The sequence below is a fragment of the Hypomesus nipponensis genome, chromosome 27, assembly GCF_054491055.1.
Source record: "Hypomesus nipponensis isolate SF chromosome 27, ASM5449105v1, whole genome shotgun sequence".
Classification (NCBI taxonomy): Eukaryota; Metazoa; Chordata; class Actinopteri; order Osmeriformes; family Osmeridae; genus Hypomesus; species Hypomesus nipponensis.
Genome location: NC_140387.1, coordinates 14,151,016 through 14,176,005, shown reverse-complemented (window position 1 = coordinate 14,176,005; position 24,990 = coordinate 14,151,016). Strand labels below are relative to the sequence as shown.

At 41.3% G+C, this 24,990-nt stretch overlaps 3 protein-coding genes across 6 annotated transcripts; 2 read left to right on the top strand and 1 right to left on the bottom strand.

Annotated features, from left to right (window-relative positions):
* Window positions 1-176: 176 nt before the first annotated feature.
* Window positions 177-5,841, top strand: ckmt2a (creatine kinase, mitochondrial 2a (sarcomeric)). 4 transcript variants are annotated; one of them, XM_084693355.1, is made up of 11 exons: window positions 177-260; window positions 1,069-1,108; window positions 1,991-2,177; window positions 2,583-2,781; window positions 3,031-3,126; window positions 3,278-3,499; window positions 4,360-4,445; window positions 4,683-4,806; window positions 4,918-5,052; window positions 5,200-5,325; window positions 5,425-5,841. In XM_084693355.1, exons 3-11 carry the CDS (start codon window positions 2,029-2,031, stop codon window positions 5,539-5,541), a joined length of 1,254 nt encoding a protein of 417 aa, XP_084549481.1. In that variant the 5' UTR covers window positions 177-260; window positions 1,069-1,108; window positions 1,991-2,028; the 3' UTR covers window positions 5,542-5,841. The 4 variants fall into 4 exon arrangements, with proteins under 4 accessions (XP_084549481.1, XP_084549483.1, XP_084549480.1 ...); XM_084693357.1 differs by lacking the exon at window positions 1,069-1,108 and having other exon boundaries at window positions 180-260; window positions 2,029-2,177; XM_084693354.1 differs by lacking the exon at window positions 1,069-1,108 and having other exon boundaries at window positions 185-260.
* Window positions 5,842-7,342: 1,501 nt separating this feature from the next.
* LOC146220876 (ubiquitin-conjugating enzyme E2 L3) lies at window positions 7,343-13,422 on the bottom strand. The gene is made up of 4 exons (XM_084693979.1): window positions 13,317-13,422; window positions 11,795-11,890; window positions 11,416-11,602; window positions 7,343-9,249 (listed from the first exon to the last, which is right to left on the bottom strand). The coding sequence occupies exons 1-4, from the start codon at window positions 13,341-13,343 to the stop codon at window positions 9,095-9,097; spliced, it is 465 nt and encodes a 154-aa protein (XP_084550105.1). The 5' UTR covers window positions 13,344-13,422; the 3' UTR covers window positions 7,343-9,094.
* A 5,236-nt stretch (window positions 13,423-18,658) lies between these two features.
* hic2 (hypermethylated in cancer 2) lies at window positions 18,659-24,615 on the top strand. Its single transcript, XM_084694227.1, has 2 exons — window positions 18,659-18,896; window positions 19,004-24,615. The coding sequence occupies exons 1-2, from the start codon at window positions 18,678-18,680 to the stop codon at window positions 20,510-20,512; spliced, it is 1,728 nt and encodes a 575-aa protein (XP_084550353.1). The 5' UTR covers window positions 18,659-18,677; the 3' UTR covers window positions 20,513-24,615.
* The last annotated feature ends 375 nt before the right edge of the window (window positions 24,616-24,990 follow it).

Sequence of the window (24,990 nt, the reverse complement as noted above, 5' to 3'; positions counted from 1 at the left end):
CCTCCCCCAAGAAACACATAGTGGGAAGCTCAAGGACACAGTGGATATGGCTCCTGCTCCTTAATGGCGGTGAACTTTGGAGAAACATGATTGGTTGGCATGTGGTCTTGTTCCACCCATTGGCTCACTGGTGAGATAATGTCTGATTGGTCTGAAGAACAGGTTGTAATCCCACATTGGGGGAGGAGCATTTAAAGACAGTGGGGAGGCAGACTTCTGAGTAAGATCTTAAACAGGGAAGGATAGCGATTCATCCACAGGTACTGTACCTTTTCTTCCACTCTTTTTCTGTCAAGCAGGGGCCAGCGAATTCCCAAAGCATTAAAAACTCATTAAACAATAGCTTAATTCATAATATGTATTAATATTAAGTGGGAAATGTATTGGGAAAATAGAAAACACTTTTATACTGTTTTGTATTTTATGCAATTGTTGTGTGACTGTTTTACAAGCGAGTGGATGCAGGCTTATTATACTGGTTGGTAGCTTAGTTGATTAGTAAAGTGTTAAAGAAGTTTTGAAATACGATGATTTATTGAGTTGTCTGTTCACAAATAGCAAACAGTAACAATTAATATTTTTCTAAACAAGTTTTTTATCAGTAGGAAATGCAAGGACACAATGTCAAGTAATTGTCAGCTGTCCTTTATCATGGAGCCATTGTGCAACTTTAACTCTGAGTTCAGCTCTCTTGCCTTATGGCCTATGGGATGAAGTTGTTCCCAGCCACTAGCCTGGCTCAGTTTTCTGTTACTTCCCCCTATGGTAAAGGTAAGGATTTAAGGAAACTAAACTGACCTTGGATCTGCTGTTGTGAGCTGGTAATGGTGTAATCTCAACCACAAAGCTGTATAATCCACAGTGACACTAACCAATAGAGGCCTTTTGAGGCCAGTGTACAGAGTACTCCTACACCACCTGGGCAACCTGCTGGTGTCATTTCAAAGCTCGCGATTCGTAGGTCAACCCTCTCTGCACTTTCACCTACCGTATGGCGTTTCTATCTTTTTTTGGTCATGTCTTTGAACCTGTGCCCCCCTGCCCTCTGTTCTACATCTTGGCTGGAAGGACTAGTCTCAGGAACTGTGGCTGTATCAGAATGTCCCTGGTAAGCAAAAGGTCTGGGCAAGGATCTATGCCAGACAGGGCTTTGGCACAGGAGCCCAAGCTCAAGATTTCTCCAGAGGTCTATAAATAATGCCACTGACCCAGGAAGACCCCTCAATCACTTAATGATTAGTCTCCTGGTCAGAGCTCCTGTCTATATCTGTTCTTTGGGTTTTAAATGACAGTGGATATGACCTTCAGACGACTGCCTCAAGAGGTAAGATTGGAAAAACCTCACTAGGACAAGGGTTATAACACAGGGGTTTTACATGATTCATGAGGTTCACAATACAGTTTTAATAGGCTCTGTAGCATTATATTCTTTATTGATTACTAAGAGTTAACATTTACAAACCTCATCTATACCCGCTGAAGAAGGACAACTTTCCTCTACCTTGTTTGTTTGCTTGTTTGTTGGAAGCTTCCATTTTGTGTCAGCCAGTCTGAGTGCTAAGAGGTGTATACGAAGAGGCTACATGACCCCAGCTTATGCTGCCATCTGCCACTACCTCTCATACTCTAAGCCTGTTAATTGACTGTAAACGGTGTGTGGGTGTGTGTCTGTGTAAGTGAGTATTGCGTGTGTGTGTGTGTGCGAGTGAGCGTGTGTTTGTGTATGCGTCGGTCTGCATCTATTGTTTGGGTTCATTGAAAAACCGTAGTTCATATTCAATGCGGAAACATCTCTGTACCATTGTATGTGGTAGTTGGATCCTAGGGTCAGTATATGGGAGTTCCCGCTATGAGCAACACAGCCTATGATTAACTAAAGAATGACCATCCGTATGCAGTCATCAGAGTTGAATGCCTAGGCTCTTGACTTCTTGAACTTTTCTGCCACTTTTCAGGAACAAAGCTCTCCTTCTCTCTTTCTTCTCTCCAGTTCACCTGAATCTGACAAAAAACACCTTACTTCCAAAGATGGCTAACTCCTTCACTCGCATGATATCTGGCCGCAACACAGCTGTGCTGTTGGCTAGCCTGGGCGCGAGTTCTGTGGCAGCAGGATACTTGATGAGTGAGTCTGGCTCTCTGATTGCTGAGGAGAGAAAGAAGCTGTATCCTCCCAGGTCAGTTGACTTGATCACTAGGTCAATGAACCATCTCCAAAATGAGAACGTCGTTTACACAGGCCACGAGGTGTGTGTGTGTGTGTTTGTTTGTCAGAGCATAAAGTCAAAGGTAGGGATGAAATATTAGAGGCTCACAGACAGCCTGCTAGACCTTTCCGTCACCTTTAGTGCCCTTTCACTCACTTCTCTTACATACACAGACAGACTCACGCACACACATACACACGTGCCCACATGTATTTGGCAGGAGCCAAAAAGGTCAACAGACAACTGCTACTTTTTTTAAAGAATATTGTAACAAAGAATTTACAATGAATAATTCAAGTAGATATTATCAGTTTTTGGGGGGTTTTGTACAAAAACAGAGTGAGTTGAGTTGACTAAATATACTTTTCTTTACAGCTCGGACTTCCCTGACTTGAGGAAGCACAACAACTGTATGGCAGCTGCCTTGACCCCAGCTATCTATGGCCAGCTGAGGGACAAATTGACCCCTAACCACTGGACCCTGGACCAGTGCATTCAGACTGGTGTGGACAACCCCGGGCATCCATTCATCAAGACTGTGGGCATGGTGGCAGGGGACGAGGAGAGCTATGAGGTTGGTATGGGCTTCTGTTTTTCTGGCAGACCAGTGATCACATTGGTCATTGTGTTCGTCATTGTGTTCATGTCCCTACCTGTAGGTCATTTAGTCTGTCAAACAGATATCTGGTTATCCAGTTTACTTTATTTTTCTTTGTTTCACTGGCTGGCCGGATGTGTTTCTGTCTACTTACTTTCAGATTTTCAGAACAAATGGCAGCAGTCTTTCCTGACAGAAACCTCTCCCTCCTCCTCTTCCTCACAGGTGTTTGCTGAATTGTTTGATCCAGTCATCAAGGATAGACACAATGGCTACGATCCCAAAACCATGAAGCATCCCACTGACCTGGACTCATCCAAGGTGAAGCTCTCCATCCATCCGTCTGTCCATCCATCCATCCATAGTTTTTTGTTTCATACGTCATTTTTTTTTCAAATACTGCATTCAGTAAACACCTGGCCAATGTCCATCATGTATTATTTGGGTTCTCCACCCTCACCCTCCTCTGTAGATCACGTCTGGAATGTTCGATGAGAACTATGTGCTGTCGTCCCGCGTCCGTACCGGCCGCAGCATCCGCGGCCTGAGCCTGCCCCCTGCCTGCTCTCGAGCCGAGCGCCGCGAGGTTGAGCGCGTGTGTGTGCAGGCCCTAGCCGGCCTAAAGGGAGACCTGGCCGGACGCTACTACAGCCTGGGAGAGATGACCGACAAGGAACAGCAGCAGCTCATCGACGTGAGTCCCTGATCCCCACGAACACCACCCAGCCATCCACCATATGCAATCTCTAGTGTTCCTTTACTTTCAACTTGATCATGTACCATGATTGAACACTGATCTGTATTATTCTGTGCACAGAAATATTTTACATTCATCCCCTGAATCCAAAGACTTGGGAAGCTCACAGTTAGGCAAAACCATCCGAAATATAATTTGAACTGGGCCTTGTCTCAGTCACAGTGGATGTCATTTCACTCTCCTAATTCTTTCTGTCCAACCCAATTATACTGCCCCTCCGTAGGAGCACTTCCTGTTTGACAAACCCGTCTCACCTCTGCTCACATCGGCCTTCATGGCCCGTGACTGGCCCGATGCCAGGGGGATCTGGTAAGGCCAAAGCAGTAAAGAGACCATTCTCTTCTTCATAGTTTAGATGGAGCAAGTTTATGGGCCAAAGCAGTAGAAAACAGACTAATTTCCTTGTAGCTGTAGACACCTAGCCCTGTATGTGCCTAGAAGAGAAGTATTTTTCAAGTGTTCAAATGACTTCTCAAGGGTTTCTACTGAGATGAATTTAAAGTTACTGTAAATGTGCTTCCTACGCCTCCTGTTCAACTTTGATCAAAGAGATCCAGATTATACTGGAAAACTACTGCCTGTCCAAAGCACCATTTCTTACTAAATAATAATTCCCCAACCTTCACCTGTGACCCATCTTTCCATCTCTTCCTTTTCTAGTAACTAACTATGAATTATCACATTTGCAGAAATCAAAGCCGAATTGCACTCCTACACAGCTCAGTCTTCCCTCAAACTTCCCTTTTCCCTCCCTTTTTTCTTGTTGACCCCGCCCCCCCCCCCCCCTTTCCTGTCAGGACCACTTTCTTTTTGACAAGCCTGTCTCACCGTTGTTGACATGTGCAGGGATGGCCCGTGATTGGCCAGACGGCAGGGGCATCTGGTAGGGTCTATAGGCTTCTCTTAAACAGAAGTCTCTACCCTGCATGTGTGCTGTGATTCAATAGATACTTATTTGGTATTCCCCGCATGAATTGACGGGATGATTGGCACGTAATATACTGAGGTGTCTCCAAGTATAACTGACAGTTTCATGAGTGTTTCATACTAGCCAGTTTCAGGAATGCTAATAAAGCAAGTGAACCATGTTTCCTTGTTGTCTCGGTACTGTTTCTCCTAGGCACAACAATGAGAAGACCTTCCTGATTTGGATCAATGAGGAGGACCATACCAGGGTCATCTCCATGGAGAAGGGAGGCAACATGAAGAGAGTGTTTGAGAGGTTCTGCAGAGGACTCAAACAGGTGCAACTCCTACTTGTCCTTTCCGTCTCTACAACTCATCGAGACCTGTCTACCTTACATGTAGTGTTTTATCCTGTGACCTCAGCAGCACTGTGCTCTCCCGTCCACTAGGTGGAGAAGCTGATTCAGGAGAGAGGCTGGGAGTTCATGTGGAACGAGCGTCTAGGTTACGTCCTCACCTGCCCCTCCAATCTGGGCACTGGGCTCAGGGCTGGTGTCCATGTCAGACTGCCCAAACTCAGCAAGGTACCTTCTTCTCTCACACACACACACACAAACATGACAGGAATATAACTTATGGCATTTTAAAATTAATTTAAATAAAATACAGAAAGAAACAACAGGAACGGTACCGTAATACAAGGATTAATCAAATATTGCCCTGGCCTGTAGGATCTCCGCTTCTCTAAGATCCTGGACAACTTGCGGCTGCAGAAGAGAGGTACAGGAGGAGTGGACACCGCCGCCACCGGAGACACCTTTGATATTTCCAACAACGACCGTCTGGGCAAATCAGAGGTCAGAAAACATCTAGCCTTCAAACCTTTTGTGACCATATGTTGCTAATTCTCATAAGGTTGTCGTATGCATTTTAAATTGCGTTTGTGTGTGGTGTAGGTGGAGCTGGTCCAGCTGCTGATTGACGGAGTCAACTACCTGATTGACTGTGAGAAGAGGTTGGAGAAGGGTCAGGACATCAAGATCCCTCCCCCTATTACCCAGTTCAGAAAGTAACATCCCTTCTCTGAAACAGGAAGTGACCCACTCCACTGTTTGACTAATGGCAGGAAGTGAGGAACTAGGTGGGAGAGGCTAGCCCTAATCCCTCCACTCATCCCCAAACAGCATTTCCGGAAATAGTTGAAGTACTAGACTATCATCTGAGCTGGATGTTGTGCTCTTGATGTTTCTTAGTGCTACTAAAGAATATTGTGGATAGGATAGTCTGATTCCTGATATTTGGTTAGGGGTACCTACCTCAAGCAAGGTCTAATCTATATTACTAACCTGAATAAAAATCTATGCTTGAACATACTGATTCGACTATTGCACATTTTTAAGGAGTTAAATTGTGATTTTCCCTCTCTTTTACTACTGTGTCTACCTCACCAAAAGGTCACTTTAATTCCATAATTTAATCTAACTAAAACTGAGAGAGGAAAGATTTGCACAACAGATTTGGACTCACTCTTATGCGTATCTCACCTGGGTTGACAAACTGGGTAAAATAACATTGAATGAAGTACAGGTCCTGGGTTAGAAGCACCTGTTTGAAATGAAAGAAGCTCATGTTCATCTGTCTGTAGACTCACACAGTTAGACAGCTTAGTCAGTCAGGGACCAATTGACCTTCTTCAAAAGTTCTTAGTGACGTGTAGCTAATGAAGCTTATGTCTGCACTATACTTACTTACAATAATCTTAGTGGGTTAGTGGGGGTGGGAAGTATTAGACAATGTGTGGGACATACGATCTCCAAATATCTAAGAAGTACAATAGTTCCACCCCAATCCTCCTACCCCTTTACACACACTCATACACCATTGAATGACGAGACGGGATACTGATTGGTTAGCTTATTCCAGCGCAGGGTAGAAAGCTACCTGTAAACTGACCTAATCAGAGGTCGTCCCTGAATCATAAGGTGGGGTGAGGTCCTGAAGCTAAACAAATATAAAAACAAATGCAAATACCGGCAACCCAGGCCTATATATGGCAGTGTTTGTAGAGCAAATTGAACACAGCTCACCAAACACAATATACGCAGATCTATGATCATGTACTCATCAAGCCTCTATGTACATTAGGGCTGCAGCAAAGGAATTCGAAATAAATCGACTACATTTTACATTTAGCAGACGTTCTTATCCAGATCGACTTACAGTAAGTACAGAGACATTCCCTCAAGCCAAGTAGGGTGAAGTGCTTTGCCCAAGGATACAACGTAATTTTTTGGCACTGCCAGGAATATAACTGGCAACCTTCTGATTACTAGCCCGATTCCATAACCGCTCAGTCACCTGACTAATCTAGTTACTAATTATTGCACACGATAACATTTTTGGTTTTAAACTTTCCCTTTCGTCTCGTCTTCTACGGGAGCGTAGTCTAGAGATACAGCTCTCACTGATCAAATAACGACTTGTCGACAACAGAAATATTTGTCGACACAAATATTTTACTTAATTGATAGTCGATAACGGCAACGAATCGTTTCAGCCTTACTGTAAATAGTATTTTAAACAATATTCTGGCATCCATCTGAAAGTCTGAACATTATTTGTAGGTGGGTAAGCTTCTCATACCAATATATTTTTTTAACTTGTTATAAAATAGTGCACTACTTTGTCAGTGCTCAGCATATTCAGTCCACAATCTGTCTCATTCTATTGTAAATACCTTTTTTTGTGACAAAATAGTGACAAACAACACAGCACTTCCACAGTAAAATATCTTATCGATGTTCCTTATAATGAATTTGACTTTGGACTCAATGTTGAGTAATTAATCAATAAATACACTAGTTGACAAAGTGATAGTATCATTTGTGTTTTATTGATACATGATAAGGCCCTTACTTAGACAACCCGAAAGCATATCTGATCCTCTACTGTCATCTTGTACGGTACGGCCTGCTTGTTGTTTTGTTTCTGCTTTAGCTAAATTAAACACTGTTGACACACTGATTTCTACAGTTTGGTCAGAGACAGGATGAAGACAGTGGAAGAGGGCATTAAAAGGCTACTGTACCCTCAACCCGTTAATGTTATCAAGGATATAACTGACCCTCAACAACTGACACCAGCCTATGAGAATGGGTTTCAAAAAAAGAGCTTAACAATAAGCAGGACATCAGGGAGAAGAATATGTAGGGATCAAAGGTGTCTATATAGTTAGACATCTGTTTACGCACACAATAACAGACCTATACCCGCCGACAGCATGTTGCCTCATCTGCGTTCTTGGTCCTGTTCAATTTTAGGCTGCTGCACTCGTCCATCCTTGACATGACCTTGGGATTTTATGCTCTATAACTAAGTAATAACAGATTGGGAGGGTCTGTGTGAGATGAAAAAGCCACTTCAAAAGAGGCTGTTGGAATAATGTTGATCAATCACTCCAGAACAGTAATGATGGAGATCGTAACTAGGTGTGTTATGTTATATTTTCTGATCCATATGCAACTTTACCAAAGTTGTTACACCTTCTTTTCTGAACTCCAAGGTCATACAACCCATCTTGTGGTGGACAATCATATACACATCTAACAACAGTTTCTGGTCTCATATAGTGGTGACTGAGTTAAAGCCAGTGAAAGACAGAAACTATTTGTCAAACAAACTTCCACAACAACCAGTGCTACTCAAGGGGTCAAACAAGCTATTCACATGACCACCGTACAGATGTTGAAGATGGCCAACTGCTTCCTGAAGCAATATATGGGTAAAGGCATAAAGAGTGCAATTTGTCCTTTTGAAGTGCCACAGGTTAACTAAATTCCAAACTAATAACCTTAAAAATATAAATTTTGAACTGAAGGGACACATACAGTTTTACTTTTTATATAATCTGAAACATTGTATTGGTGATAAACTGCAGTTTTATAGTGAACTTAAAAGCTAGTTCCACAAAGTAAAGTGCAACATTAGCAACAAAAAACATATAAAAAAGAAACATTCCACCACACAACTCCTGAACTTTCATGTTTTAAGTGTTATCTATCATTTTGTTGCCATTGGGGTGGTGTGTTTTGTTACGCATTTTGGTGATGGGGGAGGGAAGTGAAAGGGAAAAAATAATTAGCCATCATACCACAAGAGTCGAGCCTTGCATTTAGTCTCCAAAACAATCAATAATACAGGGTTCTGCCTTGGCTTTCAATAAATTATGAACAAATCAAATGAACAAATCTAGCAGAACAGCATTTTTGTCCTCATCTTTCTTTCATTTCTGTGACGAGTTGCCTTCTTAGACCAATTCAAAATGTGTATAATTTAAGAAAATCAGTAGAAAGTTAGTAACAGCCTTAAGTGGCCACCAGAGGGTGAGAGCCGGATCACTAACAAGTCCTGCTGCCAGCCCAGGGAAAAGAGAAACTGAGATACACCACTTCATCTGCAGATGGGCAGGCTCTGGGGCAGCTGAAGGGGAACAAGTATGCACGTAATGGGCATTTTTGAGGTTTTGGGGGGCAGGAGCCGTGATGGATGGCATGGGGGAGGGGGGGGGAGCTTGGAATAAGAACGGTGGGGAGAAGAGAGTAGGCCAGGAATCACACCGTCACTCTCTCAGTCCACTGGTCGCTTTTCACCGTGTTTCTTTGTAAACTCCTCTGCATTCTTAAAGAATTTTTTACGGTCCTTAGAGTATTCCTCGGCTAGGTCCGCCCTCAATGGGTGTTCTGGCTGGGGGTCGTTTACCAGAGCAATAAGGGACTGGATCACTGGAAGGGAAAACAAAACAAAAAAAGTTCAACACAACAATAATCATCATCATAAATGTAATGGAGTGTCATGTGGGCATGCTAATCATTAGTTAACTCATTATGTTACCATCTCCAGGTGAGCTAGAGACTGGCTTAGCACCAAGACTCAACAATCTTACTTAATCTGGGGGGTGTTCCATCAACGTAGATTAAGGAAAAACCAGACAAGTCTCGCTTACTTCAGGGAGAGTTCTGTTCCATTAAGGTGGCTTATTCTAGTTCTAGCTAAGTAACCAAGGTAACTTATACCTATGAACTTGCCTGCTTTGTGTCAGGCTGAAACTCGAGCTAATTTAAGATGTGTCGCAAATAATTTCAAACAGGTGGAAACAGAATCTCAAAAGACAGTTCCGTCGAGTGAATTCCAACCCGCAAAGCACTTTTGTTCCGTCTGTGCGTCCCGTAAGTGCAGACTTTTTTTCTCACAATATGACCCAGCATGAATTAAGTTACATGTTTACTTCATCTCCAAAGAATGTATTAATCTAAATAAACAGGCTGACTGTTTCCCCCAGGGTTGAAAAAGCATTTCTAAAATGCCCTCTAGTGGCAAAAATGAGACGCCCTTCTGTCTGCCATTCACATTGGGAAATATGCTTGAGTGCCCAGGATGCCCCTTAACGCAATAATTGAGTGTGCCCTCTATAATAAAATATAAAAAACATTTCTTAATGAGTGTCTTTATATTAGAGAAAATGTGATACAGTACCCTATACGGTGCCCTTACAATGGTCTAATCTTGACCGTTTCCATGCCCTTACTTCCAATGGAAAAGAGTGCTGTTATGAAGTGCCCTGTATGTTGCACCTACATGAGTGTCCCAAATGGTGCCCTTTCCAAAAAACAACATGAGATGCTGGGCACAACAGTCTCCCCTACAATGTGCCCACAAGGGCATGCTTTCCCAAAGTGAGGCTGGGACGACACTTGGGGTGTCCCATCTTGCTGTTGTGCAGTAGCAGCCTTTTTAATTGTTCTGCCCCTGCCCTTCAAACAGCCACAGTCTGCCACTGTCCAAAGCCCATGCACCTGTGGAGGCAGACTTAATTGGAAATCTTTCTGCAGCCTAAGTGTACATGTGTACATTTAAGTTATGGGGGAGCTGTCCATACACTGTCAGCCAGAATAGTAATAATTGGATTAAATGTGCATGTGTAATATCATAATTATATATTCTTAGTCATGCAAAGCCATTTTAAATGCTAAAATCTATAGTTTGGGTCACCTTCTGATCTGGAAGTCTGCTGGATCTGTGCAATAATACTTATTTGAGTGAATCCCCATTTTAGTCATGGTCATCTTTCCCTTTTATTTCAAAGATCAGCATTTAGGTTATCAGTTAATAAATGTGTGTGGCAACATTATTTTGAAGTAATTTATTATTTTTGTTCAAGATGTGACAGCTCATCAAATTATGCTAATTACCAGTAGGCCTAAATGCATACGTTTTGTCAAGTAGATTTCGTAGGCCCACAATTTACGCATTTAAACAGTCATAATGGTTTGACAAGTTGTCTCCCTCACCGTGCAGCAATATTGCCCTTTTTGTTAGTGGAATGGCTTGAGGCTTAAGTCTCAGTTTACCTAATGTTTACCAATGTTTACCTAAGCTAGGCTTTTTCGTGTAAGCGCGGCTTTTGTTAACGATGTTGATGGAACACCCCCCAGGTCTAGCAGTCTAAACCACCTGCGTGCACTTTCGAAAAAACTGGATTCAATCCCTACCTGCCCCATCAGGTCTTTCCCTCTATTTCATTCTCTTGTCTTAGAGGGGAAACACGCTTAGAGTGGCTTGGAAAGTGGAAATCCCCATGCCCCACAGCACACAAATACGGAGGCAGAGGCATGGCGTTCTGTGTCTGTGTGTGTGTATCTAGCCTACCTTCACAGGGAATAACATCTCAATTGTGAATACACATCAGATGGAGGCGAAGATTCTCTCCTTACATTCTGAGCTTTCAGATCTAATTTATGGGGTAGCAGTGAGATAGACTACCAGAGCAAAACTACTGAGGGAATAAGTCTTTCAAGTGTGTGTGTGTGTGGTCCTTTGTGTGACTGTGTTGGTCTGTACACATGTATGTATACCCGTGTATAACACTGGTGAGCATGCATTTACTGTACCCTGGTCAGTTTTTGTGGCTGGCTTCCAGTTCTCTGCACTGATCACAGGCAGGCACACCTGGCCCTTCTCATCGATGTTGGGGTGGTAGATCTTTGTCTTGAACGTGATCTTGGGGGGTTTGAAGGGGTACTCAGCAGGAAAGATGATCTCAATCCGAAATGCACCTTTGTCATATGGGGGGTTGTCCTATTTGAGCAGAAAAGGAGAGGGAAAGGAAAGGGGAGGAGGTGAGGGAAAGAAGGAGTGATGGTTTGTAAGAAATGACTACCACGGCAAGTTGATCCACAGTTCAAGGGCAAATGAGTATCCTTGCAAATTAACACAGCTTAATTGTCATAGGTCAACAAAACTAGTGAGATTAACTACTGTGACACTTACTGGAACAATAAGGCCTTGCCAAGTCAAAATATTTGAGTCATCCACTTGAATGTTGCGGAAGTTTTTCATTCCAGATTTGCGGATTTCATCAAGTTCCTGTGAAGTACAAAAGAAAACCATCAGAAGTACACCGACTAAGTAAACCTACTCGGAACACTTGACCAGGAAGATGATGTGTAGGCCAATGACATCCAATGGAAGAAAAGAGCATCTAATTCAGTTAGTCTATTTACAGTTTTTCACTGTAAAATATCTCCACCTCAACAAAACCAAATTGTGTATTACTAGAATCCTTTAATACCTATCCACAAAAGCTGGACCCTGAACATTGCAATGGATCAGACAGCCTTGGGTAGGCCTATTTTTATTTGTTATCTCTCTTGCTGGGGCTGCCACGCCCCTAATAACATTAAGTTAACATAAAATACCCAATACACCATGAATACATTTGTATTTCACAGCTATAATGTACTTCACTTGAGCTATCGCCAGACAAACTCAATCCGGACAAGTGATTAATCTGTTACCTGCTTTCACGTTAACTAGCTATGTGATAAAAGTTACATTGAAGTGTTCAATTCATACATCTTTTTTGTGCATTTCCTTGCCTATATGTAGGGATTTCAAGCTAGCTAGGTAATGTTAACGTTTGTTGCAGTTAGTTAATGTATTGAGAAAACGCTTCTTAATTCCGCAACCATCATCATTTCTCTAACAGTGTTAGTAACACGGTACTAGGACCTACCTAGCTGAGGGGCAGTTCTATGGGCGTATGTGAAGCCCTCTGTGACATGCTTGCGTGTAAATTGGGCGTATACAAATACATTTGATTTGACCTAGCTAACGTTATTAGATTCGTTGATGTGATAGATCGAATAGTTGCAAGTCAATAAAGTCTGCCGAGTTATTACATGTCGCTAACTAGTAGCTAAGCTGCTCGCTTTCAACGCTGTTAACTACGACACTTAGTATACCAATTGGTTGTTGTGCCTTCACTGTACTATAGGCAGTTAGCTTGTGTAGCTACATTGACTGAGTACGCAAAAAAGCTAGCCACTGGCTAGTAGCTAACTAGCAACTTCCCCATTGTAGCAAACACTCTTGTGACTGGCTAACTAGGCGTTAGCAAGCTAAATCGAAACCTAGTAAATGTATAAAAAAAAAACTTTTATAAATGGCAATAACATTTTGACAGACGGTTTTGGTTATGACCAAAACGTTAGGTAGTGTAGTAAGCATTGGCTATTTGGAAATAATGTCATGAGCCGGTGCTTCGTCACTCGTTCCCGATAGAGCTAGCTAGCTAGCTAGCACCATTAAAGTAGCTAGCTAGTACTGTGTCTGGCTAGCCCTGATTCTGTCTGCAGTTCTTCTTTCACTTTGTGACTAGGCCTACATCGCACGACGACATACTCACAGTAAACGGCACTTATTTATATAGTCGTGGATTCATGCCTTAAATACAATACTGATTTAAAGTAATTTGACTAAAAAATATTATTTGATTTCCAAGCAAATGTACCTTATGTAGCCTCCTGCTCGCCGCCATCGTGGAATTACCGTCTCTACCCAGAATACACAGCGAAGAGGCGGCATCTCTGGAACGGAATCTTGCATTCCAGTTGAGTTTTTTTTAAGGCCCTTTGACATCATTGGTTATATTACAAGCCATGGCCATGCAAAACAAATAATAGCAAGTGGATGATAAACTTCAATACCAATTGTATTAAATAAAATATGGCAATTGTAGCCTATTAAATAATAGTGTTAGTGACTTACCAAGTCAACTAGAGTTTTCATGAAACTGAGTGTTTGATAAACGGCTACATCTAATGTTGATGATGACCCCGACTTTAACATCCCTGTGGCAGTTTTTTTGTGTAGGATATGTGCCCCATTGCGTAAATGAAGTTTCATCTAATTACAACAAAGATGATCTAATAGTTTTAATGTAGGCCTACATTTCTTATTAATCGTTATCCTAATATTTGTTATCCTCATATCGTCTATTGAATTAGCCCCATGGGAGGCATCAGTGTCTAAGGGCATGAAGTAGGCTGTGCATGGTTCCCATTCACATACAGTTTGCGGCCCAGTCATCATCCATCATTTGAACTAAGAAGGAGGAGGTAGGCCTATTCACTGCCTTACCTATCAATGACAGGTTGGTAAAGAGAGGAGGATGCATTTGAAGCGGTAGGAGATTCACAAATGGTATTCTTATTTGAGATAATCCCTGTGAAATGGTTTGTTTACTGGCATTTTCTTACTCTGTAATGGGACATTTTACACATTTTACCATACTACTTTGGTACACTCTTGACTACTCTATTTTGTCCTAAAACTTTTATACTTCCATCCACACAAATACGAAAAACTTTCAGTGAATGAACAGAATTGTTGTAGGCCTACTTGTAACAATATAGGCTATTATCTAGTTTGAGATTACAATAAAAAGATAGAGTTTCACACTTCTTATAGGCTATACATAAATGTATGTGATTGGTGAAAGTAGGCCTAAACATAGCCTATAACTTCCAAATTAATTGGACCTGTTAGACGTGTGCTTTATCTCAACATTAGAAAAAACATGCAGGATAGGCCCTATTCTTGTAGTAGGCCTATAGGCTTAGGCATAAATGTGAGTAAGGTTTTTTTAATCACTTAGCCTAAATTTAAGGTTCAGTGCCATTTATGACAAGTGCAGGTAGCCTACAGGTCGGCTACGAAATGTTTTTAGGCTCTTGACAGTTTCCAGCGGCCTATCTTAACCTAATGATGCCAATAACAAATCAATCATAATCCTAAAGTCGACGACGATAAACCTTAATAAGACCCAGAGCTGGCTATATTTATTCTGCTGTCAGGGATGGAATGACAGTTGAATATCCCTTTGGCACATATTTGTAGTCTGGCGTGTGTGAAGCTTTGTATTCTCTGTTGCCTCCCTGCCTTTTCGGAGGACTTTTATTTAAATTAGGTCAAGGGTTAGGATAGGCCTTCCAGCGTATCAAGCCCCTGCATCTGCATTCTGCAAGATGGCGTGCGAAGGGGTATGAGGGGCGATGAGGTGGAAAGACTGGATGGTAACCTATATTATAACGCTTTCATTGATGAATTAAGGTAATATCCGTTTTCTCTCCTTCAACTTGTTTGGTATATGTAAATCTTGCTAATCCTTGTTCGTGTTCCATGGATGTTCTTTTTGGTGTTATTTTTTTTTTTTTTATAAGTGTCGGACTGCGAACAGCCTACCGTGCTCCGTGAGCCTGGAGAATTTCATTTCAGGTTGTTCGCAACTCGAGTTACCATTGCCCGTATCTGTAGGCTACCAATAGCAAATTGTTCTACGTTGCTCTTCAGTGTGAATTGTATGCTTCTATGTTACAAGTATTATCAATAGGCCTACATATTATATATAATCACTGCTTTTTGTGTAGCCTACTAAAAAAGCTTTTGATGGAAGACAGTCTAAACATTTTCGGCGATGGATCTCTTGCCTTGTTTTTTTTTTTCTTGTCGCATCATTTAGGAGCTGTTCAAGGTGTATTTTTTTTGTCCACTTACGTACACTGTGATCTCACCGTACTTTAAAACAGATAAAGCCGACGTTATAATTTTGCGTTAATGCACAGGGGTTTTATGTGGAAGCGTAAACCCAATGTGTTTGTCATTCAAAACAGCCTGCGAAAGCTTTTGGCTATGCGGCCATGCAGTGACTTACCGCAGTACAAGGAAAAATCTGTCTCTTTAATTCAAAGACGGTATCATAGCTGTATGGAGGATCATATTCAGTTTGACGGCCAAACATGCGTATGCCAACTATACAGATGAATTATTATATACAATGTGATAGTCTAGATTTAGTTTATTATGTGTGTTGTTGACTGCGTTTGTGGTATCAACAGTGCCTAATAATACTACACGTCACTAAATTTGAGACACTGTAGCCTTGCAACTCATAGGCTAAAGTAAAAATCGAATTACCTTAATTGAATGGTTTTACACCAATTACTAAATGTTTTTATTCCTCACCCTCTGCTTCTATGGATCTTTAATATACTCAGGCAGATCCCAAAATAATTTATTTTGCACAAACATGCCGCAAACATAACAAATAGCCTCCCTGAAGGTAGCATTCTGTTTAGAATCGTACCGAAGGAAATGTGAATTTAAGTATACTTATTTTTAGTTAAACCTTTTATGCAGTTGTTTTCGCTGTGTACATGTGAAGCAGCGTAAGGTCTCTTGTTCCTTTTAATACATAATCTATATCTCTAAGACAGGGAAGCTAGAGATTAGCCTAAATGTAGTCAAACTCATGGTAGTTGAAAGTTATTTCAGGCTGTGTTTGGCCCCATCTGTGGACATATGTTTATGTTCATAACAGATACAGTTCCAACTGGAAACATATATATTTTGAAGAGTAATACAAGTAATTATAGATGAGAAGAGAATATTGAAAATGTCTTGCTTGCAATGTGTGTAAAGAAAAGTCTAGTGGTGCTGTATGAAAGAAAGCATTGTTTTTGTAATGAGAGGGACTGAGTGAAGAAGAGTCATGTGGTTGATCAGGTCCTGTATGAATACTCTTTAAAGGCAACCATTTCCCTTTCCTTACATGAGGTAGCCTTTCTCTGGTAAACCTCCAGCATGATCAAAAGAGGGTTTTTTGACACCAAGGCAAAGATCAGTTGGATTTGAGGCTTTTTGTCCTACTACTACATCTGTTTGAGGTAGTGGACTGACTCAAATGACTATTATTGTCTATGCTTTATGCAATTTGGTGAAATCAGGTAATGTTGGAAGGCTTTTACACAGCAGTCTGCAAACGACAGTCATATGATTGAATCTTGCTAATGCCCTGGGCATGGGACATTCATGGAGAAGCTTGATATTCTGACTTTACAGGCAACCACAGGCCTGTATATGGGAGGCAAGAAATTAAGGAAAATTAACATTTGGTTCAAGCTATAAATTGGACCTTGCTTGAGTATTTTGACATTGGTCATACGATTTAAAGAATTATCTGAAGAGGTGCCATACATTGATGCATTATGACTCATTCATAGTTGTGGACATTTAGTCATTTATCAGACGCTCTTATCCAGAGCAGGGTTAGTGGACACACTGTCTTGTCTGCCTTTTGCCTTAAAACACAGAATTCCACACAGTGTTCACTTTTAATGCAGCTGGTTTACCAGATTAATATTTCCTCATAGTTCCACAGCTCTGTGTGCTTTGGCTTTGTGTTCCAGCTTACCATAAAGCAGTCAGTACTGCTGTTGGGTGAAATGACTCCTATGGTATGGCCTAAGCTTGTTTACTTTGAGCCGTTTACTCATACTTGACTTATCCCCAACTTTGCAAAAAGTATCTTCAATGGGTTTGCCTTGTTTTGACGAGGAATTGAATCAGTAACCAGTTTCCTTTGCCATTATGAATGGATACTCAAATGATCATTGTACAATTACAAATTAATGTAAACTGAATGATTATGTAACCTTATCTGGTTATCCCTTCATATTTGCTTTGTAAGATACATTTTCTGCCTTGTTTGTATTAAAAAGGAGGATAGACCGGTGGCTGCCTATCACCTTATCAACCTCACTGTAAGAACCTTCATCACAGTGCTCAAACGTTTATGTATTTTTAGAAGGAAAGTGGGTTTCGTGTTCCTTTATCAATCTATGCCAAAACAGATGTTACTCATTCTTATCAGGGAAAATATCCCATTCTAATGCTAAAAATACACAGGCGTGGTGTCATTTGCTGCTCATATGCACTATATTTGGGAGCATGAAGTAGATATGAAGGTATAGAGTTGTTTCATTCATTAAGCCTTAAATGATCTTGAAAGTGAGTGAATACTGTTAACAACTGCAGTTTAGTCTAAAGAAGATGTTTGTTTTGGTAACATTAATATAAGATTTTATGGGGCCCTGCCTCTAGAGAATTTGCCTGTTATTTAATGACACAATAGGCTGTAATCGGTTGTAGTTTACTGCCTTTGGATGTACAACATGTGTATCTTAGGTCCACCCTATCCTGCAGACGGACCCAATGCTTGTGCTTGTAAAGAAAGAGAAGAAAAAAAAAACCACGAAAGCTAAACATTAATACCATTGAGCAGTGTGCTTCTGCATAATATATTTGACCAGTTGTCAAAGGCATACAAATGCTTCCAAAGTCCTTGTACTATAACGGCAACATATAATATATTAAAAAAAGATTGTTTTATTTTTATGGAAATCTGAGACATTCTGCACCATCTCAGTTGTTCTATTAAGTTCTATTTATAGTGGACCAGACTCCAACAGTCATTACTGGCAGTGTAGATAATACAGTAGAACTGTCTTTGGACTGTGCAGAGGTGGCTGCGGCAGTGATAATCTTATACGGATAGCTATCAGGGTAGTGCTGCTCCCCTAAAATTGAACAGTGGCAGAGGAGATAGAGGAACTAGTGTGCAGGGTGGGGCACCACTTTCTATTTTTACCATGTATCTATGGTCTGTCTGTAGACCTTTTTTAAGGATTTGTTGGCGTTTCTGGAAATTATATCCTACTCAAGAATTGATTCAAAATAGTTTCCTTAAATAGCCTTTTCTCAGGCAAGTGCACTCGGGGCATTGCTGGAATTTCAGCAACATGTCTGGACCTGCAAGGGCCAGGTCTGCCAGACAGAATTATGTCTGCACATGATTGTAAGTTTGTTACTCTGTGTTCTACCATAGCCAGTTCTATCTCATTAGGCCAGGGTGTTCTCTCACTCTTTCTTCTACGCAGCTCTCTACACTTTGTTGAGCTGTCAGAATGACACTTTGTCCCTCTTTCCTGTTCTCTCCACTGCCCATCCAGGTGTTTAAACCAAAGTGTGTGTGATGGAACATCCAAATTATGCCAAGCAGCTGTTGCTGCAAATGAACCAGCAGCGATCCAAAGGTTACCTATGTGATGTCATCATTGTGGTGGAGAATGCTCTGTTCCGCGCCCACAAGAACGTCCTGGCGGCCAGCAGCAGCTACTTCAAGTCCTTGGTTCTACACGATAACCTCATCAATCTCGACACAGAGATGGTCAACCCCGCCGTGTTCCGACAGGTCCAGCCAGTTTATAACCTCACTCTATAAACACTATTTCAGTAAACTGAGATTTTTTTCTCCTAAATTGTTAACTTAAGCTGACTCTATACTATCTCTTCCTCCAGGTGTTGGACTTTATCTACACAGGGAATTTGGCAAACTCTGACCCCGTCAGTGACCATAGTACGTCCGCCCTCCTAACAGCGGCGTCATATCTCCAGCTGACGGACCTGGCAGCTATGTGTCGCAGAAGACTGAAACGTAACGGCAGGACAAGCTCCAACAAGATTCCCACTTCCACGACTTCCCCAATCTCCAACGGACGTTTCTCTCACCCGCAGCGTCTGTCCTCCACCCCCCTCAGGGTCCCCCACAACAACCAATACCAACATTCAGGATCCAGGGAAGTCGAAAAGAGCCACAACCAGAAACAAGATGGGCGTTTAAAGGAAGATCTGTCAGAGGAGGAGGTGTTTATCTCAGGCTCGCGTTGCATGTCTCTCAGCCCTTCTGCTGGTGATGGGGTCAACAATGGTGTAGACATGGGGCTTGGTCTGGGCCTGGACCTATCCAAAAAGAGTCCTTCAGGAAGTACAGCAACAGAGGAGGTGAGCCCGAGCAGCCTTCCCCAAGGCTCGCCGCCGTCTGGCTCCCCTTCTACAACCAACAGTGCCTCCTTCGAGTATACACCCACAAACCCCACATCTACCAGTATCAAACCAAGTCAAGAAGCAGGAGAGGATAAAAGGCTCCCTCAAAAGACCACCACAGACCTCCTGCAAAGGGCTGCTCACAAAAGACCCAGACCCAGGAGCGTGGGCTCGATGGTAGGGGAACCTAAGACACCATTGCCAAATGGTCTGGAAAAGAGCCGAGGCATAGATGGAGCAGAGCTGAGCCACAGGGGCGACAGTATGTCACCAGAGCTGGGGGAGGGAGATGGCGAGGAGAATGGTCTGGAACAGAGTGAGGAGAGTGGCCAGAGTGAGAGTGAGGGGGGAAGACGAAACCAAAAAAGAAACGCCAATTACATATACCGACAGCCCCAGCAGGGCTTTGAGCCACCCTTAGGGGACAACCTGTACGTATGTATCCCTTGTGGCAAGGGCTTCCCCAGCTCCGAGCAGCTTAATGCCCATGTGGACACGCATACAGAGGACGAGCTGTATATCAAAAAAGAGGAGGACGAGGACGAGGAGGAAGATGAAGGTGTGTCACCAAAGGAAGAGGACCAAGACGACCCTGAAGATCTGAGGTCTCAAATAATGGAGACAGAACCAGACATGGATGGATCACCACACAACTGTACCATTTGCAGCAAAAGCTACAAGGACCCAGCATCGCTACGCCAACACGAGAAGAGCCATTGGCTGAGCCGGCCCTTCCCATGTAACATCTGTGGCAAGCTGTTCACCCAGCGGGGCACTATGACGCGGCACATGCGCAGTCACCTGGGCCTTAAGCCCTTTGCCTGCGAGGAGTGTGGCATGCGCTTCACTCGCCAGTACCGTCTGACGGAGCACATGCGTGTCCACTCGGGAGAGAAGCCCTATGAATGTAAGCTGTGCGGTGGGAAGTTCACCCAGCAACGCAACCTTCTCAGCCACCTGAAGATGCACTCCTCACCCAGTTAAAGACCATGCTGGGCCATTAGCAACCGATTACCTCATTGTTCGAAACCTCACTCTGGAGTGACCTCACTAAGAATGTACCCATCTTTCTAAAGCCCGTCTGGCCATGCATCACATGGGCCTACATGACATAGTGTTTCGCCATTACCTCACTTTTTCAGAAGCCCACCTCAATGCATGCAGAACAATCTCATATCAACCTCTCACACAGGCAAACTGTTTATGCATATTTTCTATACTTGACCAGGGCAGTATACCACCACTGCCAAACCAACCTCACAATCGACCTCTGCATATATATATATATACCTCATCTACATGTTAAGCCAAACGGTACATTACTGCTCTATATGACTCACCCTGGCTGGACAACACTCCTCAGGTAAACCAAAGACTCCTCCCATCTGAAGATTTTCTCCTTGGGATAGAATTTATTGATTTCACATTTACTGCTTTTTTAAATGAAGCAAAAGATTAACCGGACCTTTTTAAATGATCATAGCTTTGTGAATCCAACCAAACCGCCCCCAGGGTCAGACACCATGGCATATTTATGGCTGTGGCTAGGCAACAGGGTATCTACCTTTTGGGGCATATTTTACCTCGTACCTCAGACGTAGGTTGGATATGAGACAAGCTTGTCATTTGGACAATATAAGTAGTACCACTCTACAGCTGGATGAGATGACCTACATTTAGATGCAGACATAAGACACTGGATGCATGGCGTCATCATTATCAGGGATGTTTGTAATGCAAGTCTTTTCCTCTCAATGTTTTTAGTCTATCCTCAAGTCTTATGTAAAAGCCAAATTTGGGGTTCTGGGTTTGAAGATGGTATTTTGTAATGTGAATGTGAAATGGGATCATTTGACCTAAATTAGATTGTTAGGGGATTCTTTAGTTTGTGGTTTTTGTGGTATTAATGTGTGTTTAAGTTCTCATATGTAGGTCTGTGATACTCTCCGTGTTTTCTTTACAATTATCATTTTTTATGCGCAGTAAAAAAAGTACATACACATGCACAGTTACCTTATAATTCCTCTTTCAGTTGAGTCCTGTTAATCATGTTCATAATATTTGCATGTAATTCCTTTGGAAATCTTGATATTACAACAGCTTATTATTAAGAACTGAAAGCTTTCTGCTTAAGTATTATAGTGCTACAGAGAAGTGTAGTAACTGGTGAAAGTTAAATCCAAAGAGAGAAATGACAACAAGATGACAAACTAACAAACCCCCAGATAATAACCAAAGTTTTTTCATTAGGAGTTACCTAATTTGCTGGAATACTTCTTCCACTTCAAACTTTTTGAACAATTTAGTAGTGTGGTGTTAACCATGGTCCCTACATAGTCTTGTACTGTACTTACTCCAATTCATTTATATATTTTTTTGTCTGACCAAAACAAAGGCTAAATATACACCAAGTTCAGCTTGTCAATCATTCTTTATGGCAAATCTGACTCGTTTTAATTTTAAGTGTTTTACAGTTTGAGCATTTATGTGGTTGTTTTGTCTTTTGAGTTTGTAAATATCGAGTACAGGCAATTTAACCACAAAATCCTTTGCTCATTAGACTTTTGTTTTCCAAGTCCATTGTTTTACCTTAAACTCTGTCACATGAGTTCCTGTACTGCTTTATGAGTGTCAGGGGCCATATGTGGTTTAGTTGGGGAAGAGGCTAATCAAAAACATTCCAGCTAGCTCTCTGCAGCCTAGTACATGCATCACAGAACAACGATTGCATAGGTCTAACCAGGATTGAGGTAAAGTGGAATAAGGAATGTGATCAGTAATTACCCTCAGACTAGTGATCACCTGCTGTAAATCCTTGTTCCAAGTCCAAATGTATAGACCCCCTCTCAATTCAGGAACATTTTCATCAAGAGGGATTCCAATGTTAAAGTGGCAGTCATATTGCATACTTGCATTTCAGTAGAAGCTTCTTCTCAGTTTGATTTCAGAGCTGACTCTGGTGACTTGATATAAGCATTTAGAATGTAAATTAAAAGGTTGCAGTGTTTTTTTTTCTTTCTTTTTCATCTTTCAACTGTGACAGTAATTCACCCACCATAAAACTTCAGGGATAGTTTATAACCTGTTGGTACTATTGTGGATTTCTCTATGCTAAATGCAAAACACCAGTTTCCTACCCAAGATTTTTGTAGTGGTGAAAGGGGGGAAATTCAGTTTCAGATACTTCTTGTTTAAAGGTAGAGGTATTTTAATGTTAATGATTTTAAAGATTAGCTTTTTGAATATGTATGAGAAACCGCATGCTTAGTATGAAAGTTAAAAGCTTGTTCCAAATTTCCAGTTTAGTTTCTAAACCAAAGCACATATTGAATGATGAATAGATGTGATGATAAAACAAATAGTGTATATGAAATGTTTGTTTCCATTGTTTACATAAACTCTTATGTCATACCTCAGGCAAGGAGAGGTCAGTTGAAGCGGGTACTTAATTTGTAGAATCCATTTCTGTGTTGTTACACCTTTAACAATGAAAGTAACTGCATGTTTTTCTATGGCATTTTCTGCTGATGTATTTAGAAAAATACTTTAATATTCATTCTTTGATTGTGACCAACCAAATGTTTTACAGAGAAAGGACAATGAAGATTTGTTGTGTAGAAGTATACTAGAAATAAACAACCCCTACAGATAAAAGATCAATTTGTTCAAATGAAAAGTCAGGGATTTTGTTACTATTCTGTCTTATTGTTGTCTAATTTATATATATTTGTCTGGGTTTTTAGAATAAGCTTAGACTGACCTCTCCTTAAACACAGTTTTACAAATATTGGCAGTGGTCACTTTTATATCTGTCTTTTGAAGAATGTATTTATTAGTTTCCCTCAGTTTTTACCTCTTGATGAGAACCATATATGGTCAATATCAGGATAGGGTGTAATTACTTGTTTATCTTACAGAAAGATGACACAAAGCATTAAAGGCATAGTACACTTCAAAATCAAAGGTGGTCTGAAAATGTATTTCTATGCACCAAAGATGTTTTCATTTAGTATAGTTTTTTTTTTACTCCCTTACTATCCAACACATTAATAAACTAGATCATATCAGCAGCCCTCAAGTCTAATTATGTTGAAAAGTTATTTGATGGATGGCTGCTCTTGCCAGTGGACATATGAACATTTTACAGAATAGATAGGGACCAACTTAAGAATTTGGCGTGTACTATCCTTTTAAAAATGTAGCCATAATCCAGGTCACAGTGACATCTTTTTCTATGACGAATAACTTAGCCCAAAGCATGAGGAATACAAATATGATGAAAAAAGTTGATTTGTTTTGTGGTTCTTGTATGTCTTGTTTCTGAGTAAACCTGTGCTCGTTGTCACATGTCCAGATCCACTATGCAGAACCACTGAAGAATTTTGTGTTTCATCCACTGAAAGAGGTGGTGTTGCCAAAGCAACCTGGTTCAAGCATGTCATTTTAAAAGGAAAAAAATGTAAAGCTGTTCTGGCTATTAATGCCATTTAGGAAGATGTTGCATTGTATAGGCCTACATCTTGGGGGAAAAAACATTACCATTCTCAGTTAATGTTTCAGAACAGCATTTGTGATGCCATCAATTCCTTTTGTGCAATATTACAAACTAGAGTAGATAGTTGATTGTTTTAGAGAAGGTGACCATTTCCAGACAAGGAGGTTGGTACAATGTATGAAGGAAGACTTTTCATATGATTGGCAATCCTCTTTTTGTCACCTAAACATGAGTTTTCCGATATAAAAGCCACAAAACTCAAGCCAAATGTTTTTTAGGATTTCTGACCCCATTTTAATAGTAAACAACATATACTCTATAGTATGATTGTATTATTCTCAAGACCACATCTACTTGTTCCATTTAAGTCTGTCTTCTTGACGATAATATTTTTTCCCCCTGATAACCTTGGAACAATGCTTTCTCACAACTCAATGGGTTAGAGGGTCTGTCCAGCATTGGTAAACACAAGGCTTGCCTGTGACTTGTGCCATGTGATTTCATCTATAGACACTGTCTTAATGTACAAAAATAGCAGAAAACTTGTTTGTCCTCAGATCTTTTCATTAAAAATCTCAGAAATATGATTTAATTCTTTGTCAAACGTGTGTGCTGTTTTGTTTGGGATTATATTTATAGTGCATTATAATGAATGAATATCAAGCATACAAATGTGGTTGCAGCTATTTTATGTAATTGTACTGCCTAAATTGAGCAGTGTCTTAAAGCCCAGCTCATCTGAACCTAAACACGTCACTACACAATGCTATGATAAAAGGTGTGAGAGTAATCTGTGTGATCTGTGGATATCCCTCCCAGGGGCTGATAGAGGCATTGGGGGAAGGGAAGTGTTCAGCCTAGGGCTCCAACTCACAGCAGGGTGGGGTGGGTTTGGGTGAGTAGATGAAGGGGGTGAGGGGCAACGTCTGCCATCTGTGGGAGTATCTATTGTGCCCAAGTTTGAAGA

Bases quoted from the DNA above. Each gene is read 5' to 3' on its own strand.
- hic2 (XM_084694227.1), top strand. From the start codon at position 18,678: ATGGAACATCCAAATTATGCCAAGCAGCTGTTGCTGCAAATGAACCAG. The intron at 18,897-19,003 runs GTCCAGCCAGTT...CTCTTCCTCCAG, and splicing joins ACCCCGCCGTGTTCCGACAG to GTGTTGGACTTTATCTACAC.
- LOC146220876 (XM_084693979.1), bottom strand. From the start codon at position 13,343: ATGGCGGCGAGCAGGAGGCTACATAAG. The intron at 11,891-13,316 runs GTACATTTGCTT...TGTACTTCACAG, and splicing joins CGAGCAGGAGGCTACATAAG to GAACTTGATGAAATCCGCAA. The intron at 11,603-11,794 runs GTAAGTGTCACA...CTGCTCAAATAG, and splicing joins GGCAAGGCCTTATTGTTCCA to GACAACCCCCCATATGACAA.
- ckmt2a (XM_084693355.1), top strand. From the start codon at position 2,029: ATGGCTAACTCCTTCACTCGCATGATATCTGGCCGCAACACAGCTGTG. The intron at 2,178-2,582 runs GTCAGTTGACTT...TTTTCTTTACAG, and splicing joins AAGAAGCTGTATCCTCCCAG to CTCGGACTTCCCTGACTTGA. The intron at 5,326-5,424 runs GTCAGAAAACAT...TGTGTGGTGTAG, and splicing joins ACCGTCTGGGCAAATCAGAG to GTGGAGCTGGTCCAGCTGCT.